This window comes from Centroberyx affinis, unplaced genomic scaffold (assembly GCF_046629955.1).
Source record: "Centroberyx affinis isolate AG114_WGS23_722 - 3 ecotype Tasmania unplaced genomic scaffold, CSIRO-AGI_Caff_v1 ptg000757l_1, whole genome shotgun sequence".
Taxonomy (NCBI): Eukaryota; Metazoa; Chordata; class Actinopteri; order Beryciformes; family Berycidae; genus Centroberyx; species Centroberyx affinis.
The window spans coordinates 225,808-245,237 of record NW_027279369.1 but is presented as its reverse complement, the minus strand read 5'-3'; the positions used below and the strand labels follow the sequence as shown (position 1 = coordinate 245,237).

The 19,430-nt window shown below is 41.2% G+C and overlaps 1 protein-coding gene across 1 annotated transcript in view; it reads right to left on the bottom strand.

Annotated features, from left to right (window-relative positions):
* The window catches only part of LOC139644583 (transmembrane protein 114), a 30,101-nt gene extending 11,195 nt beyond the window's left edge, over positions 1-18,906 (bottom strand). Inside the window, exons 1-2 of the mRNA XM_071520004.1 lie at positions 18,726-18,906; positions 17,897-17,974 (exon numbers count right to left, since the gene is read on the bottom strand). Coding sequence (XP_071376105.1) covers positions 17,897-17,974; positions 18,726-18,906 — 259 coding nt within the window. The remainder of the gene's footprint in view (positions 1-17,896; positions 17,975-18,725) is intronic.
* Between the last annotated feature and the right edge of the window lie 524 nt (positions 18,907-19,430).

Below are 19,430 nucleotides of genomic sequence, written 5' to 3'. Positions count from 1 at the left end.
GCAGTCTTCTCAAGTTAATTTTAGGACCAACATGGTGCAAAGCGGACCCTTTGAAGTGAAGGAAGATTTTGTCTATCCAATCAATAGTAGAGCATTTCAGAGTTTTTATTACTGAAAAATGTTAAATGGGGAGAAAGTAAAGAGAAGCTGGCTCACATACTCTCAACACAATCTTTTTTTTTTTTTGTTTCAGCTGTAAGCTATTTTCAACTAAAGATAAAATTGATGCAAGGGGGTGTTGGCGACTGGACTAATATCAATGCTATGCCATGAAGGCAGTGTTGAACATATTAGTTCAATGATGAAATGGAGAGAGCTGTAGTTAAGACTAAAAACAGGCCAAACCATTGACCAAAGAGAGGGCACTTTTGGAGGCAGAGAGAAAGCGGTGGAGAGATGTTTTAGCTAGATTAATAGCAGTATTACAGTCACTTGCTGAGATGAATCTTGCATTTAGGTCTTCATCAGACACTCTGTTTAATCCAAATAATTGAAACTTTCTCCAAGAGGTTGAGCTAACAGTCAAATTTGACCGCATCATGCAACAGCATCTGGCGCGAGTTAAAGATGGCAACACACAAGCACACTACCAAGGAGAAGAAATCCAAAACGAGCTCATTCAACTGATCAGTGGTAAAATTCTGGAGGATATTACTACCAACATCCACAATTCAAAATACTTCTCCATCATCCAGGACTGCAAGCTGGATATCAGCCACCAGGAACAAATGTCCATCATTCTGAGGATTGTGGAGTTAGAACCACAGCCAGAGTTGAAGGAACATTTCCTAGGCTTTGTGGCTGTGGGGGAAACCACTGGACTGAACTTATCCAATGTCATATTGGAGAAACTGCAGGAGCTCTGGATTGATTTCAGTGATTGCAGGGGTCAGTCATATGACAATGTGGCCAATATGAAGGAAGAGGCAAGGAGTCCAAGTTGGACTTCTTGAAAAAAAACGAGCTGTGTTCCTGCCATGTGGAGCACACACCTTGAACCTGGTTGTAGCAGTTTCAGCAAAAGCATCAAGGGATGCAGTTGGCTTTTTTGGATATCTCCAAAGGTTGTTCAACTTCTTTGCAGCAGGCACACAGAGATGGGCAATTCTGAAGAGCCACGTCAATGTCACTGTTAAGTCATGGAGTGACACCACCATATATGCAGTCAGGCACCAGGCAGCCCAAGTAAGAGATGCTCTCGTGGAGGCTAAGCAGAGTCTAAACAATCCAGTTGCTAAAGCAAAGGCCCAGGCCCTTGCAAGTAGAGGTAGTAAGTAAGTAAGTAAAGTTTATTTGTATAGCACCTTTCTCAGATACAGAATCACAAAGTGCTTTACAATATTAAAAATAGCAATAACAATAGAGAGCACAGTGCCTTACAAATTAAAATAACAGTAACAACAGACGAAACAGGTACAGAGACCTATATACAAGTACAGCATGAAGGACAAGAGTACCAAACACAAAATTGGAAATAAATCAATAAGAGATAGCATGCAAAAGCAAATCAAATGGAACAAATGACCGCAGGCTAACCAAAAGCCTGTCTGAATAAAAAAGTTTTCAGCTGCTTTTTAAAGATGTCACAAAAGTCTAAGGATCGCAACGATAAGGGGAGGGCATTCCACAAGTTGGGTGCAACAGCTTGAAAAGCACGGTCACCTCGGGTTTTTAAATGGGTTCGAGGGACGTCCAGTAATTTTTGGTTGGAAGACCTTACAGCCCGACTGGTCGTGTAAGGTAGGAGAAGGTCAGTAATATACTGGGGTGTTTGACCATGCAAGGCTCTAAAGGTTAGGACCAGTACTTTAAAATGGATCCGGAATTTTATTGGAAGCCAGTGCATAAGATTGATAAGATTGGCATAATATGTGATCTCTTATTGTTTCTAGTTAAAAGCCGAGCAGCTGCATTTTGGACAAAGAAGTCCAAAGAAGTTTTATTCAAACAGGTAAAAAGAGCTTTACAATAATCTAAACGGGAAGAAATAAAAGTCTCCAAAAAAATCTCCATTTCAACCTTGGACACGACAGATCTTAATTTAGCAATGCTCCTCAGTTGGAAAAAACATGAGCGCGTGAGCTGGCTGACATGATTGTCGAAAGACAGGGATTGGTCAAAGATGACGCCTAAATTTCGAGGTTTATGTTGAACACAAACGCTTAACGACACTGCCTGATGCTTGGGATTGAGTTTTCAGGAGCAATGATAAGACCTTCTGTTTTATCTGCATTTAACTGAAGGAGATTATCAGCCATCCATTTCTTGATTCCAAACATTCATTGAAAACAGACAATTTGTAACTCATCAGGTTTAAAAGAACAATACAACTGGATATCATCAGCATAAAAATGATAAGAGATGTCATTAAAACGGCTAATAAAGAAAACAGCATAGGCTATATAAAGAAAACAGCATAGGTCCCAGAACAGAACCCTGTGGGACACGGCATGACAGAGGCACAGTGTCTGACATGAACTGACCCACAGAGACGGAAAAACTCCTATCAGCAAGATATGATGAGAACCAATCCAAGGCAGACCCGGAAATACCCACCAACTGGTTTAGCCTATTTAATAGGATACCGTGATCGACCGTATCAAAAGGTGAGCTAAGGTCTAGTAAAACCAATAATGAGCATTTTCCATCATCTGCAGCCATCACAATGTCATTTGTGACCTTAAGAAGAGCCGTTTCTGTTGAATGCAGTTTATGAAAACCTGACTGAAAGGTGTCATAAAGGCTATGCATTTCTAATACGGCTGTAAGCTGCATGGTGACAACTTATTCCAGAAGTTTGGACAAGAGAGGCAGCATAGATATAGACCTATAATTCTTTGGGAGGGAGGGGTCCAGATTTGTTTTTTTCAGCAAAGGCTGAACTATAGCATGTTTAAACTGGCTGGGGACAAAGCCAGTTGAAAGAGAGAGATTTATCATGGACACAATAGAAGAGCCAATTGAATTAAAAACATTTACAAACAAAGATGAAGGAAGAACATCAAGGGGGCTAGATGAAGGCTTCATTTTGTGCAACAAATAAGTGATGGAGTCCAAGATTGAGGAGCGGGAAAGACCAATGGTAGGATGGCTGGATGAAGGGGAGATGTCTACTCTAACATCTCTGACTTTATCCACAAAACATTTAAGAAAGTTATTACAATCAATGTTAGAGAAGACAGGCACATATGGAGAGGCAGGAGAGACAATGTTATTTATAGTCTCAAAGAGAACTTTTGAATTTCTTTTGCTAGATGAAATGAGGTTGGCAAAATAAGCAGTCCTAGCATCCCTCATCAGTTCATTAAAACTGATTAAAAGTTCTGAGATGCAGCCGATGGACTTCGAGTTTAGTGGCTTTCCATAAGCGCTCAGTCTTCCTACATTTACGCCTAAAACTGTGGATTGACTCATTAATCCAAGGGGAGGATTTTACAGAGGAGATTTGTCTTGAGCCACTATATCCAACACAGAGGAGCACTGTTCATTAAATAACCAGACAATGGTCTCCACCTCATTGCAATTTGACACTACATTAGGGTCAAATAAAGCTGAGAAATTTTCAACTGTACTCTGGTTAATGATGCGCCTACGAGACACATGTTTATGGGGCAGCAGATCCAAATTAAAAGAGACATCAAATAGAACACACTCATGGTCGTTGACAAGAAAATCCTCCAAGCGAACATCCAGAGTCTAGAGTATGGCCCGCTCTGTGTGTGGGACCAGAAACATGTTGTAGAAAGTTAAGTCTCAGTAATATTAATAATAATAATAATAATAATAATACATTAGTCTTGTATAGCGCTTTTCTAAGTACTCAAAGACGCTTCACAAACAGGGTAAAATCATTTAATAAGTGCATTTAAAAAATAAAAAAAAATAGTAAAAACAAGAATAAAAGTAGGTGGTTAAAACTAGAGGAATCATGAGGTGGACGGACGGGAGAGAGAGGGAAGGAGGTTAGCAGGTGAAAGCGAGCTTGAAGAGGTGGGTTTTGAGGGCCTGTTTGAAGGATGGTAGGGTGTTAGCCTGACGGATGTGGTTGGGGAGGGCGTTCCAGAGGGAGGGTGCGGCAACTGAAAAGGCCCTGTCACCCCAGGTCCGGAGCTTGGTCCTGGTGGTCTTTAGGGTGGTTGTGGCCGCAGACCTGAGGCATCGGGTGGGGGTGTGTCGGGGGACGAGGTCGGAGAGGTAGGGAGGGGCCAGGTTGTTTATGGCTTTGTAGGTGATGAGTAGTATTTCAAAGTCAATCCTGTATTTAACCGGGAGCCAGTGGAGGTTGTGAAGGACAGGGGTGATGTGATCTCGGCGGTGGGTGGAGGTGAGCAGGCGGGCAGCAGAGTTCTGGACGTATTGTAGTTTATTGAGGATTTTGTTGGATGAGCCGTAGAGGATGCTATTGCAGTAGTCGAGTCTGGAAGTTATGAGGGCATGGATAAGTGTTTCGGCAGCGGCAAAGGACAGGGAGGGCCGGAGGCGGGCAATGTTCCTGAGGTGGAAGAAGGCAGTTTTTGTGACCTGGTTGACGTGAGGTAGGAAGGAGAGGGTGGGGTCAAGGATGATTCCGAGGTTGCGGACCTGGGTGGAGGGGGTGACAATGGAGCCGTCGATGTTGAGCGAGAAGGTGTGGGCGGAGCGGGTGAGGGAGTGTGGGCCAATGATGAGGACTTCAGATTTGTTGCAGTTGAGTTTGAGAAAGTTCTGTTGCATCCATGATTTAATGTCAGCAAGGCAGGAGGTGAGGGTGGAGTGGGTGGTTGAGGTGATGGTCTTGGAGGAGAGGTAGAGTTGAGTGTCATCGGCATAGCAGTGGAAACGGAGGCCGTGATGGCGGAGGATCACGGCCTCCGTGATCCTTAAGAAATTCAGAAGCAACCTTGGAGGTAACATCAACGTGGAAGGTAAAATCATCAATAATTAAAACTCTGTCCAGCTTTATAACCGATGATGTAAACTCAGACAGGAAAGGGAAAGATGGGCCAGGAGGTCGGTAAATTAAAATACAATAGAACGGCTTCAACCGACCAACTTTAGTCATTTGTAGTTCAAATGAGGGGAAAGTCCCAGTGCTTACCGACCGGCATCCAAAACGATCTCTGAAGACCACTGCGAGTCCTCCACCACGGCCTGACAGCCTCGGCGTGCTGATAGAACTGCAGTCCGCAGGGCAGAGTTCGTTGAGGTAGGTATGTTCCATATTCCGCTGCCAGGTTTCAGTGAGGAACAGAAAGTCCATATTCTCCCTGGTAAATAAGTCATTGAGGAGAAATGACTTGTAGGCAATGGAGCGAGCGTTGAGCAGAGCCATCTTGACAGGAGAAGACTCGTCAGGAGCGGCTCCAGCTGAGGCGAGAGACAGCGGGCGCAGGTGGCAGGTGCTCACTGCCCAGTGACGCCTGACTTCAGTCACCCGCGGCTGGGGAAAAGCAATCGGGCCTCCGGGAAAGTCGGGAAGGACGCATCTCTGGCTATTGGAACCACTCCGGTGTCTCTGTATGTGGTAGGGCCTATGTGCCCTGTGGTTCCCGATGACGGGGATGGGGAGAGAGGAAGACCTGCAGGGGGAGCTCGCTGCACATGCAACAAACGGGACAGGTGGGAAGGCTGGGACGGTGGTTTTGAGTGGGCTAGGGGGCATATAAGCAGGAGAATGTGGATTGATTCGGGTATTCTCCTGCACATCAAAAACAGGGAGGTTGGTTACGTTATCTGTACCTACACTATCAGAGGTATGGCGTCAGTCTGCAAGACTGGATAGATGGCAGGAGAAGTTAGCAGCCAGGACTGTAATTCCCTTATTGTTGGGATGGAGATTATCGTGTTTATCATTCCTAGTCCAAAATGAATCGAAGTGGCTAATATAGCCACTTGACTTTGACTTACGTAATGACTTACGTAAATGACTGCAGTGGCTCAGTGCGTCTCGGTGCCTTTACTTTGAAAATCCCCGGGGCTGATTCCGCCGCCTCTGCTTCCTTTTACATAGTTTCATCCCGTTTCTTCCCCAAAGTGTGTAAAATAAAAATGAGCGAAGTGTTAACAGTTATGAATTATGTTCATTATTTAGGCTATTTGTTTATTTATGTAGTTTAGCTCTCCTTAAATTGACCGCTGCAGCCAACACGCATCAAAACCCGCAACTTTTACTTTGAAGGCGAGCTGTCTCGGTTTCCGGCTCTCGACTTCCTTGTTCAATTTTCATTGTACAAGTTGGATAATGGAAGAAGCTGACGCTTGGTGCGCTGAATTGCATTGCACGTCTTAGGACAATGAAATTAGGAAATACCACGAAAAATGGGATTTTTCATTATACAATGTGAACAACTGCAAATGAATTATACTTCATGCACGGACCACTTTCCCCCCGTTGTCCCCCTCTAGCGTTTCCAAGTGGTATTGTTGTTTGCGCCGCTGTCGCAGACAACCGGATCACTTTCCATTAGAGCCTAGCTCTGTGCAATAGAACAAACCATCTGTCTGCTTATCAACTCATAACACAATATAGTAACTTTGCTCATTTTAGAAAGACCACTGCAAGAAAACCTGTTCTTTGTTCAGATTATCAAACGGACAATGGATCATTTGTTTGTTTCTGGCTGCTAGCATTAGCTTTAGCTAGTGTTAGCAACATGGCTAACATTGCTAGCGCTAGCTACGATAGCTAACGCTAGCAGCCAGAAACAAACGTAGTTAGATGTTTGTTTCTTTTGTTCTAGAAACAAACACAGATGTTTGTTTCTGGCTGGTCCTGGCTTCCTTGTAGCTCCTGGTTCGTTTTCTGGCTGGTAGTGGTAGCATTAGCAACATAGCTAATGCTACCGCTAGCAGCCAGAAACGTTAGCAACATGGCTAACGCTACCACCAGCAGCCTGCTACTGTCCAAACTATGAAACAATCCCAATTTGAACTAGAAATCCCGATCTCAGTGCTATGATAGAGGGTAGAGTCTCTTTAGAGTTTTTTTTTACTGGGGATAGCTACCGGACCTCTTTTGGTTGCGCAATGGATGACGCACTTCCTTTGTGCCGTAAATGGAGCCTTCATTCTCCCGGGAGATCGTACCCGGTGGCAGACAGAATTGCATAGTGAAAGTGAGGCTTATAGGGAACCAATCTAAACTCCGATGGTGTCATTATTCTATAGACATTACACTGTGCAATCAACATTTACTTCATAATGATAAGTTAAAGCAAAAAAAGTTGTCTATAGGGTCTTTAAGTTGTAGTCTCATTTTTTTTTCTTTTTATTGAGACAGTAGGCTATGGAGGATGAGAGGGATACAGAGTAGCAGAGACATTTGTATTGTTTTTTGCTGTTGTTGCCTTTGATTTTATGTATGCTGTGGACTTGTGTTGTTGTTTGTAATAGCCTATATTTTATTCTCCTGGCTGCAAAAAGATTTTCCCCCTGGGAATAGTAACGGCATAGCTACACCGGTTACGTTTCTGGTCCGTCCGTATGGGTCGCAAGGGTCGGATCAGATATGAAGTCATAAACTTGCAGCACATTGATGGGTCTGCTGACGGAGCCGGACCGGAGCCGCAACTCTGGAGATACGTAAGACTTCTATTTTTGATGGACTACACATCTGTCTGTTCTGTATTTTAGCTATATAAATGTATATCAATGCCAATATTTTGCTTATTGTAGTCATTTATCATGATGTCAGTTAACAAAATAGAGGATACATGAACCAATGTCGCTTAAATAGATGCTGGAGATCAGGTTATCCACAGATAGCCGCTGAGAAACTTGTATTTGGTGTCAGTATGCCTATACTCTCAAAAAAAAAGGTGACAAACTCCTCTGTGGTACATTAATGTTCCTCACTGTACCACTTGAGTTGTTTATGGAACAATAAGCAAAACTAGATAAATGTGTTCACTTACCCATAGGTAAAACCCTAGTACACGCAACAGAGCGGGCAGACTGTGGACGGAACAATAACGGAGCTGCTGTAGCAGCTCTGTAGTTTAAGGTTCTTTTATTAGTGTTTAAATCTCTTAATGGCCTAGGCCCCCGGTACATGTCTGATATGCTCTTAAGGTATGAGCCTAGTCGATCTCTCAGGTCCTCTGGTACCGGACTTCTTGTTGTTCCAAGGACGAGGACCAAGAACTATGGGGAGACAGCCTTTAGTGTCTATGGTCCCCGTCTTTGGAATAGCCTGCCAGAGGATCTGAGGAACTCACCATCAGTGAGTATGTTTAAAAGGAATCTTAAAACCTACGTTTTTAGCCTAGCCTTTGCATAAGGATTTTCCTTTTCTTCTTCTTATTATTATTGCTGTTTTATTGCATTTTATTTGTTGGTTTTTCTATCTTCTTTTATTCTGTTTTTTTTTGTTTTTTTTTTACATTTGATTTGTCTTTTTATTATTCTGGAAAGCACTTTGAATTGCATTTGCTTGCCTGAATGGTGCTATATATATAAAATTTGATTTGATAGCAGCTTAAACTGCCGAGCTGCAACTGGGCCGCAACAAATACAGATACGCAGACGGAACTCGTGCTGTGTAGCTCTGGGGTAAAGGAAGGAAGCCATACATGTACATAAGTGACTAGACATTAGTGAGTCAGGTTTCTTTCAACCCGCGACCGCCTGATCGGCACATACACATATCCGAACCCGCCCGACCCATTATCATACACGTAAAACAACGACCAAAAAAAAAAAAAAAAAAGATTCAGGGGGCCAGGTAATTTTCCAAAGACTCTGTAAATAAGGTAGCCTAATACTTAATGCGGCACTGTGCAGTGTTCACAGAATATAATGTATGGATAAACCAGCTGGAGATAGGAGTTTATTCTGTTAAATTGAAAACGTATTGAAATTTAGTCTAGAATTACATTGTGTGTGTACTGTGTGTCTAGCCCATTTGACCCGCACCAGCCCGACCCATTCTCAATATCATCCTCAGTCGACCCAAACCCGCCCCACCCGCGGAAAAACCTGCGGGACCCGCGGGTTTCGGATTGACCCGCGCATCACTACTAGACATGTAGATATGTGTTGAGAAAACCACACTTTCCAAATGCGTTCACTTCACAGATGTGCAGCTTTGCAGATGGAGGAGATGGAGTCACAATATGCAGGGGCGCATGTGAATTGAACACACTGACGGAAGACTGAAGGACACTTAGTAATTGCTTAGCAATAGTTTCTGTATTTCAGTTATTCCAGTGACAGCCTCAATCCATCAGCCTATCGTTCTTTCCAGCTTTTTATTTCTCTTTCTCACACACACACACACACACAGACACACAGAGCAAATGAAAACTGTCAGTCCTGTGTCCAGTGTTGTCACACTGGATGACAAAAAATGCTTTTTCCTTAATAAACTTGCCATCCCCTCTTCCTCTGAAGGACCACTGATGGATTCTGATCAATAGAAAAACACACAGCTTGGAATATGGGTCAAGGATGAACTCCATCTCAAAGAAAAATGTAAGTCCATTGTACCTTACAGCAGAGCAAACTTAAGTTGAAGCTAAAACCCACTCTTAAATGTGTTGATATAATATTTTAACCATCAGTATATCATTGTCAAATTAGTTGTGATACCTTGGTATACTTACTGCAAACAAATGAGACCATGGTAGACACGATTGGTAGCCTGTACCTGTTAGTGCTAGTTTTTCCTCAAAATTAGGACCACATTTAAACCCCATTGCTTCCTGCCAAATTAAATCTAGAACCAGAAATCAATAAGCGGAGCAAACACAAAGAGATAGACAAGTTTCACAAGACAGAGGGTGAGACTGGTGTCTCCTCAAACCCAGAACAGCTGAGGGAAACCAAGGCTTTTTACAGGATAAATCTGGTTATTTTCAACCTTGGCCTTATTTTCCTAGTTTTTGCCATCATGACTATTGATTTTGCTCAAAATTTACTGGCATACTGGCATTACAGGCTGCCACAGCTGTATTTGGTGTTAGGTTCAATATCAGACCATTTCATTTTGACCTGAGAATTAATATGGCATGGTTAGGATAGGAAATTGGTTTCTTTGTAGAATTATGCATTTTTCTCTCCAGTTTTCTCAGTTGAAACACCGCTGACAGATAATGCTAATGCTTGCTAAATTTTGTTTTACACACTACATACAACACTAAATAAAGACTAAAATAAATACTAAATACAGTCAATTTCTGTAAAGCAGGTGTCTGGCATCATCTGTCAAAGGCAAAATACCTGATTTGACATCACTCATTGGGATGTGGCCAGAAATGCAACATGCTTTAAAGCAGTAATTCTCAACCTTTTTCATATCAAGGACCACTAATGTAGTCCACATTAGAGCCACGGACCCCTATTTGATGAGATTTTGTCTCTCGGGCCCAAATCTGAGAATATTTTTATTGTCAGATATGTTTTTGTTCAGAATTCCATGACTATCTGTATTGTATGTAGAGAGATAACAGAGAAGCTATGGTCATTCTTCTACATTCTCTAATTGTGTTAACTTCTGGTAAATGAAATAATGCTGAAGTTTAACAATTCATCAATTTGCTGGGGACCCCTGCAAGGACCCCTGGTGGTCCCCGGACCCCATGTTGAGAACCACTGCTTTAAAGTTTCAACCCATAGAGATCAGTGCAGCGGCAATTTTCTACCCTATGTGATGGCACAGCAAGGTAAGGCATCAGCCTCATATGTGGAAAATTGTGGGTTCAAATCCAGGCTTGTCTTTTCTGAAGTCAAACTGTCAAGAACAAGCGGCATATTTTCCAGTAGAAAGTCTGGTTATTGTGAATAACTTGAACAATGTGCAATGAGCAATTTCCCCTAGGGGCATCAATAAAGTGCATCCTTATCCTTATGGTTGCAATTAAATGATAAACTTGATAAATGATAAACTTGACAAAAGACACTAACACTGACTGTCTTTCCAATCTTCTTGACTGTTTGTGTTCCTGTCTGTCTGCTTGCGTAATGTTTTGTCTATCTGTCCATCTATTCAAAGTGTGCTTGGATCCCTCATTTGCCTCTTGCGGCTATATTATTATTTTTGATAGGCCGAGAGCTGCCGCATTGTTTTGGGTATGTCATATGCAAATAGTCAATTGTTTGTGCTTGCTCAACAACTGCGTGTGATTTATCAATCTACAATGTAATTTGCATTCATTTTGGTAGCATGAAAAGGTTTCATAAATCAGACATGGCAAGTGTCATTTTAACATCTGACTAACTTGTTGAAAAAAACCTGTCATTTACAGAGCCATAACAAACAGGAATAATTTACCTTTTAACATCCGCCTAATACAAAATAAATCATCCTTCCAAAAGATTATGACGAGGCATTTATTGGCATGCAGATGACAGACTGAATAGTAGGAGGTATAACTCTGTACCAGTTTTCAATATTCGTGTTCCACTTCATATGGGTTGTATTATTCTTTTTTTTTTTATATATATTATCTGTATATTGATTTTTAATTAGTATTCCACCTAAATGTACATTTCAGTGTTGACTGGCTTTGAATTGTATATGAATGTATTTTTTGCATTTTTTTATATTAATGTATATTAATGCAATTTAGTGTATATTCATGTAATTTAATGTTTATCATGTGTGTGTTATGTACAGTATGTCCGGTGTGGACCCCAGGAAGATTAGCTGATGCCGTGGCAATCAGCTAATGGGGATCCTTAAATAAACAAATAAACAAATTTCAGCGGTAGATTCTGTGGTCTTTTCCATGACTGCATGATGAATGTCTCTCATTTTCTGTCCTTTCCTCTGGACATAAATGAGAGAGAAAAACATTTAAATTGCCCACAATTTCAGAGTTGCTCAAACGCCCAACAGGTACAGAATGTGTTTTTCCTCACTGCCTTGAGAAAAAACTAGTGGTGGCCACAGGACAGAGCTAATCACCATCCTTCTGTGTGACTTCGGGAGAAGCATAGTTTCATCATGTTAACACAGCACAGTTGTAAATTTCTTTCTGCACTCTGGCAACAAGGTACTCTATGTTGACAACCTTTTTCTATACAGTGTAAGGCCCCAAAAACCTAACCTGAAGTGGTGGCCCAATGACAGCCAACAATACAAGGACTTGATCACAGACATTGGAAGAGCAGGTATGTACGCTCCTATCATACCAGACATTTTTGCTCTTCTCACTAACAATCTCACAGGCACGTCGTAATCTTCACTAGGGCCTGCAGGTCTATTTTACTGAGGGCACTTTGCCACATTACGACTACCCAAAGCTCAATGCATACTCAATATAGGGACTCTGACAAAGGTGCACAGTCGAAATGTCGGTCCAATAAACGTGCTAGATGTATTGAGTGCTCCAGTGTGTTTGGGTACCAATAAATAGATATAGCCTAAGCATGCCGACTCATCTTTATACTATCAACTAGTCTATTGCTAGCTGCAGTAGTAACAAAAGATATTGTTGGTTATTTATTGTTACCTGAAAGAATAAGCTCTATTATAATATAGACCTTTGCTATAATATTATCATTATTATATATATATATATATATATGTACAGTACTGTGCAAAAGTCTTAGGCATATGTCAAAGAAATCCATAAAGTGAAGATGCTTTCAAAACTAATGAAAAGTTTCTGAATATCAAAAATTTACAATAAACAGCAGTCTACTGACACACTAATGCAGAAAACAAATAAACATCTAAGACTTCTAAGAAATGTATATAAAAAATCTAGGGTGCCTAAGACTTTGCACAGTACTGTATATATATATATATATATGTCGCTTAAATAAATGTCGGAGATGAGCCCCCTCCAACAAATCTCTTAAAGAGTAACTGAACCCCCAACCTAAATCTGTGGTGAAGCCTGACACCTAATGGTGAAAAGGTACTGAGGTACTGAACTGGTCATCTGCTATTGGCTGGTCTTTGTGCCAGGTGATGTCACCTTCTATAGAGTACAACAGGTGGTGACATTACAAAATTTGCGTCTGATTGGGTACATGTCACACCTCCCTGGTGGAAGATGAAATGTGTTGACCAAAATGATTCTCAAAGCAGCCGAAATGAAGATGATGTTTCGGATATTTAATGGAGGCCTATCAACATTGGTTAACTATGAACACGATTCTATTTGTGATCTCATTATGCAGGAGATAACTGAGAAGAGGACCTTTGAAACGGTGGACATCATGGGGTCGATGGAGAACGAGGAGGGAATGATCAGTGCTGCTGGCGGATGACCATGTGGGTCGGATCAAGAAATCCCTGTGGGATAAAGTGGGGGAGCTGAACGCTGTGCCTTACCCAGCCAAAATAAAGTTGGAGGGGGGGAAGATCATTGAAGAACTATTTTTTTCCCAGTTATTTTTATTTAGTTAGTTATTTGGTTGTTAATTTGTTTGTGGAGGTTTAGTGTAGGGAGGTTAATGTTGGTATAGCAATAGGGAAAAATCTGTTTTTGAAGCAGGTTTTTGGGTGGGCATTGAAATACGTTGTTAATGAATTGTTGATTAAAATTGCTTTGGAGTAAAAAAAAATAAAATAAAAAAAATGTTGACCAAAATATTGCTCTTCAAATCTCACGAAACCAGGGATTCTCTTATAGCTCAGCAATCTAGAGTTGAATCCTGGATGAAATAAAAATGTCTGTTACTTTGAAAATGTAATGCTGCTAATTGTGTCTAAGACAAATGTAGTGAGGAAATACAGTGAGTGATTTTCTATTTAGGGAACCTTTTTTGGTTTATGCGCTCCCTCGAGCTCTTGCTGAAGTTAAAATGCCCCAAAACACTGCACACACTATGTCACTGTCAGCTGGTCAGTGTGGCTCAGTTGGAAAGAGTACAGGGAGGAAGAATAATCAGTGAATTCAGTTGGTGTAGTCTTTGGTTGGAGTGAAAACCTGCAGACTCTTGGCCCTCCATGGCACATGGAATGCTGAGTGCTCTGATGGATCCCAGAAGAACTACTTCTTCCAAAAAGGGTCCTTAAAATGAAAATGGTTCTTGATATAACTGTTTGTTTAACAAAAAAAACCTAGAGTATTCTTTTCAACAAAAAAGGGTTCTTTAGAGGCAAATGGTTCTAGGTAGATCCTTACCCTTCCCTAAAGAACTCTTTTGGAACCCTGATTTCTAAGGGCGTTTTCACACCTATAGTTTGTTTGCTCTGGTCCGAATCAGTTGATGAGTTTGTAAACTTGGAGCGTTTTCCCCTTGGTTCGGTTTCTTTTCACACAGAGAAAAATCCAAGCGAACCAAAATGCATCACTACAAACCACGTGAGAACGCTCACTCCGCTTATTGGTCAGATGTGTCTGGGGCGGGAGCAGGAAAGTAAATACAGGAAGAAGGTCCTGTGTTCTGGACTAGTCATACATCCATGGGACTAGTGCACATTGCTATGCAACATGGAGCAACGGCAGAGTTGGCATTTGCTCATAACTTGTAATTATCTGGGCAATATACCAGGCAAAACTGTACCAGCAGAATGCCAAATGCACTTCGAGGAAACGTCTTGAAAATGCTATACTGGCTATACCTGCTATACCTGGCTACAGGAGCTGTTTAGCTCAAACTTGCGGAGTAAATTGAGTACACCTGGTAGTTGGGTCGGATCGAGGTCGGATCACGTTCCCACCACAAACAAACCGCTCCAGAGTTCGTTTGGGACCGGACCGAGACCACCTCTTCTAAAGGGTCTCGGTGCGGTTGTTTTGGTCCGCACCCGAGTGCGATTACTGTGTTCACACCTGCCCAAACGAATCGCACCAAGGGGGAAAATGAACCCGAGTCCGATTTAACCGGACTAAAAGCGCAGGTGTGAAAACGCCCTAAGAGTGTATGGCACTGCACTTTATATTGGCGCATCTGGACCACCCCAGAACATACGCCAGAATCCTGCCAGAAACCAGGGACAACAAGCCTATTAGTACTGATGGTTACATACAAAGTTAGCTGATGCATTGAATGGATTTTATCTGAGATTTGATGACAGATAGGTTCATATGTTCATTTGTGAAGTCATGGCTATGTTGATGAGTGAGAGCACTGTATCTACTGAGCTGAGTGAACACAGAGTGAACTATGTTTAGTAAATGCAAATCTGGAAAAAGCCAGGGGCCAGATAGGATTAGAGGGATATTGCTGAATGTCTGCTGTAATCAACTGTGTAATATTTTCTGTTATCCTTTCTGTTAGCCTGTCCTTCGAACAGCAGAAAGTCCCCAGACTCTGGAAGGAGTCGATGATTGTACCTGTAGCTAAAAACCCCAAACAGCTCAACGACCTCAGGCCAGTGGCACTGACCTCTCTGGTCATGAAGTCATTTGAGAAACTGGTCAAGCAACAGCTTCTAAGCAGGGTTGACGGTTTACTAGACCCCATGCAATTTGCTTATAGAGCCAATAGAGGGGTCGATGATGTAACCGTCACTTTACTTAATTACCTGTATTAACGAGATACCTCAAAATCCCGCGAGAAGCTCTCACCTGCATGGAGTAGCCTACGGTTGCTGCTGCTAATCAGCCTGACCCTCCAACAGTGCTATATGATTTCAAGTACGGGGTCAATACACGTTTGCTTCCATGAAATCGAGCTCTCAAGTAGGAATGAGAGCTTCTCTTGGGATTTTGAGATATCTCATTAATTCAGAAAAACAGACTATTCTCACATCCTCCATCACCATCTGGTACGCTGCCTCTCCTGCCAAGGTCGGTTGCAACCTGCCTTGCCTTCAAGAGCTGTACGTCTCCTGGACCAGAAAGCGGGCTGAAGGGATCATGGCAGACCCCGCTCACCCCATCTTTCAACATCTCCCCTCCGGCAAGAGGCTGCGGTCTATCAAGACCAGAACCTCACGCCATCAGGACAATTTTTTCCCCACTGCAGTCAAACTCACAAATACCCGTAGTCTCCCATTGACTCTGTGTGGATACTCATGCACACACACACACACATACTGTACAAAGATACGTATACTGAAGTTAAATCTATTAAATTTATCGTATTGTACATTGTACCTTATATACAGTCATATACAGCCATATTTTTTTCTGTGCTATTCTTGTTTTTAACTGCTAATAGCACTGCTTGTATATATGATTATTGACTATTTGGATATTGCTTGTGTCTGTATACTGCATTGGACGCCACTTTACTGTTATTGTTTTATTGTTTTGTTTTTGTCAGTCTGCTATGTACCAATGTACCAAGCTAAATTCCTTGTATGTGCATATGTACCTGGCTAAAATAAATCTGAATCTGAACTCTGGTTTAGGTAAGGGGTCAGGGTTGGGGGGCAGGGCAGGATTCAAACCCTGGTTCAGGGGAGGGACGAAGCACATTATAACTCACTACTAAAATATACCTCATGAAGTCACCCTCCCCCTTCTGATACTTATGATTTTGGGTACATTCCTAAATCCATTCCATTCCACCCGTTTGTTTCAAAAAGAAAGTAGAAAATTTAGAATGGAAAGAGATTAGTGCCAACAGAGATTATGTTTGAATTGTACAAATGTGAATTTGTGCTGCTAATTTTGAATCAATAAATGAATTCAACAATTGAAATTGTAAGGCACAATTTGAACTTCAATGCAATGGCTTGAAATTGAATGTGATTATATTTAATTTATAATTTCAACAGGACTCTGGGCAGCTTACCCAAAGATCAAGGTGACACAGTCATCTACACATCATAACATGTAGACATTAGATCGCATCCCTATTAGAATTCCAATCAGGTTTAAACGGGTATGCCGATTTAAAAATACACCAGCTACGCGTCATTGGCAGAGTAGCAGAATGTGCACTCAATATGCAGACTATTACCTAAAAATACAAAAAGGAAAATGCACGCTCGCACACTCTTGTCTGGATTTGGATTTTTTTTTTTTTTTTTTTTGATTATAATTAATTATCTGTGCCTCCGCTCATTTGCCTGCGCTACTTTAGTAAATATCATGCGCTGGTGGTACAAATTTCACCTGCAATTGCTGTTGTGCTGCGCCTGGAATTACAACATGTTATTAGATCTGGGCCCTTGTGTTTGTGTAAATGACTTAGATTGAAAGTGATGAGCTTTGTTCCAGCAGACGACTGAATTTAAATTCTGTTTTCTGAATTTGTATGGAATGATTGAATTTATTGAAGTTGAAACTGATTCTAGAAATCAAACTCATGATGCTCTTACCAAGGTTTTATCCTATTAAAACCATCTTGCATTGAAAAGTCCTAGATATTTAGTTTTCTTTAAGATATTAAATTGATACTGGACTCTTTATTTGTTCTGACTTGACTTGCTGTTCTACATTTAGACTTGAGACTTGACTTGAGACTTAACATAAATGACTTGGACTTGACTTGGTAATCTACATATAGACTTGAGACTTGACATAAATGACTTGGACTTGACTTGGTAATCTACATGTAGACTTGGGACTTGACTTGAGACTTGTGCCTCTGACATTGTACGATTGAATCTTCGCTCATTTGCTTTTCCTAAATTCTTGGATGTGTGTTATCAGAGAACTCAATCTGAACTGAGAAAACTGGATTTGAAATGCATCAATAATTAATTAGTTAAAAGTTCAAGTTAAATTCAACAATAATCACATTCAAATTTAAACCATGGTATTCAATTTAAAACTGTGCCATACAAATGACATTTTTTTGAATTATCTATTTTAAAAAATCATTTTGAATTTTGAAATTCTAATTTATGCAATGCAAAATCTCTGCAGGCACTAATGTCTTTCCACAGCTGAGCTAAATGGGGATCCTGACAACACAAGTTTTCCAAGCATCCAGTTTGGTGCAAGAGGTATAGGCTATCCCTTGATAAAAACAGTAATGATGCTGAGCGATGGCAGTGACAGATGATCATGACAACAGGTAACTACAGTGACAGAAGCATCAAAAGCAGGTTGAAGATGCTTACGTAGGAGCTGTCTGACAGAATCGGTGTAGTTTCCTGTGCTTCGAAACGGGTTGACCAGGGAAAGACACTGTGTTTCATCTGCTGTGAGCAGGAAGAATTGATTACTTAGTTTGTCGACTTTGTGAACTTGTTTTTTTTAAGTATATAATGTGTTCAAGCAATTCCATGTCCATTATTAGTTATTAATCATTAATGCTTAACCCTCATCCTACCGACTGCCATATCATTGTCTTCTGTTTCTGTTTTAATTAGTGCTTTTTAAAAAATACCAATGTATTGGGGTCCTGGGGGATCCCAGTCAAAAGCACCCAATTCCGCCTATACAGTTTTAATAGATGGATTTATTGAGTTCATGTTTGCCATGGGTCCTGATTTAAAGTATCACACACTATCAGGGGGGGGTAGGGGCACTCTGTCAGTCATTTTGAAGGAGACAGACACTGATGCAGCAGACACAGATTTCCTCATGTGCTCTGTGACGACCCTAAATACTGCTCTTCCTAAGGTAAGATGATGTTCAAAGTCACAAATACAATACATCATTTAATTAACTGGAACTTTCCGAAAATAATAATAATCCGTTTTTTTTTTCCAGATGACATTAATTACATAACTAATAATGTTTTGAGAAGAAATAAGTTAACATTTTGCTATGATGGTTGTTTCTTACAGCAGTTTATTCTTGGGGTCCCCAGGGACCCCAGTCGGTAGTCCTTGTATGTTAAATATGTTGGTAGGATGAGGGTTAAGAAAATCAAATTCACCCTAGTGAAACTAAGCTTAGTTCAAAATACATATATGTATAGCCAAAGAAAATGATGAAACTTACAGTAACACACTCTCCATAATCCTGAGTGGGAGCTCTGAGCCAGAGATGACTTGTTTACCAGCCCAGAGGTGTCGATGATGTACCAGTAATCGGTGGAAATCGCCACCACTAAGCAGACGAAACTGAGCACTCCGCACACTGCCGCCAACACAGAAAGAGCTCTGAGGGTCAGTCGCACCATACCGCTAGAGACACAATCCAATTAAGTAAGGAAAGGAGGAAAATAATGACACTTGAATAAAACAATGAGGGGAAAATGGAGAAAGAGAGGATCGAAATGTGGAAACGCAAAGAAGAGAAGGAGAGAGAGATGTGCGCCTCAGAGAGACACAGAGCAACACTGGAGGAGAGAGAAGAGTGAAGGATCAGTGTAGAAAAAAAAAGAGGAAGGGAGGCTGGGGCTAAAGGGAGCGAGAGAGAGAGAGAGAGGGAGGGAGAATGATGACTCCCTCTCACATCAATGTGATGCTGCTGTTATTATCAACTGTTCTTATATTATTATTAGTAGTAGAAATAGTATTAAAGTTGCAATACGTAAGGTTTTTACTGCCCCAAAGCGTACATTTACCATAATTTATCTGCGGGGGATTGATAAAGTTATTGATCAATACCAGTGATTTAACGATTATTTTGCTAGATGTTGAGATTTTTGCCTTTCAAAACTCACTTGCCGTCTGTACTGTGTTTTGGAACAAAAACTCCCCG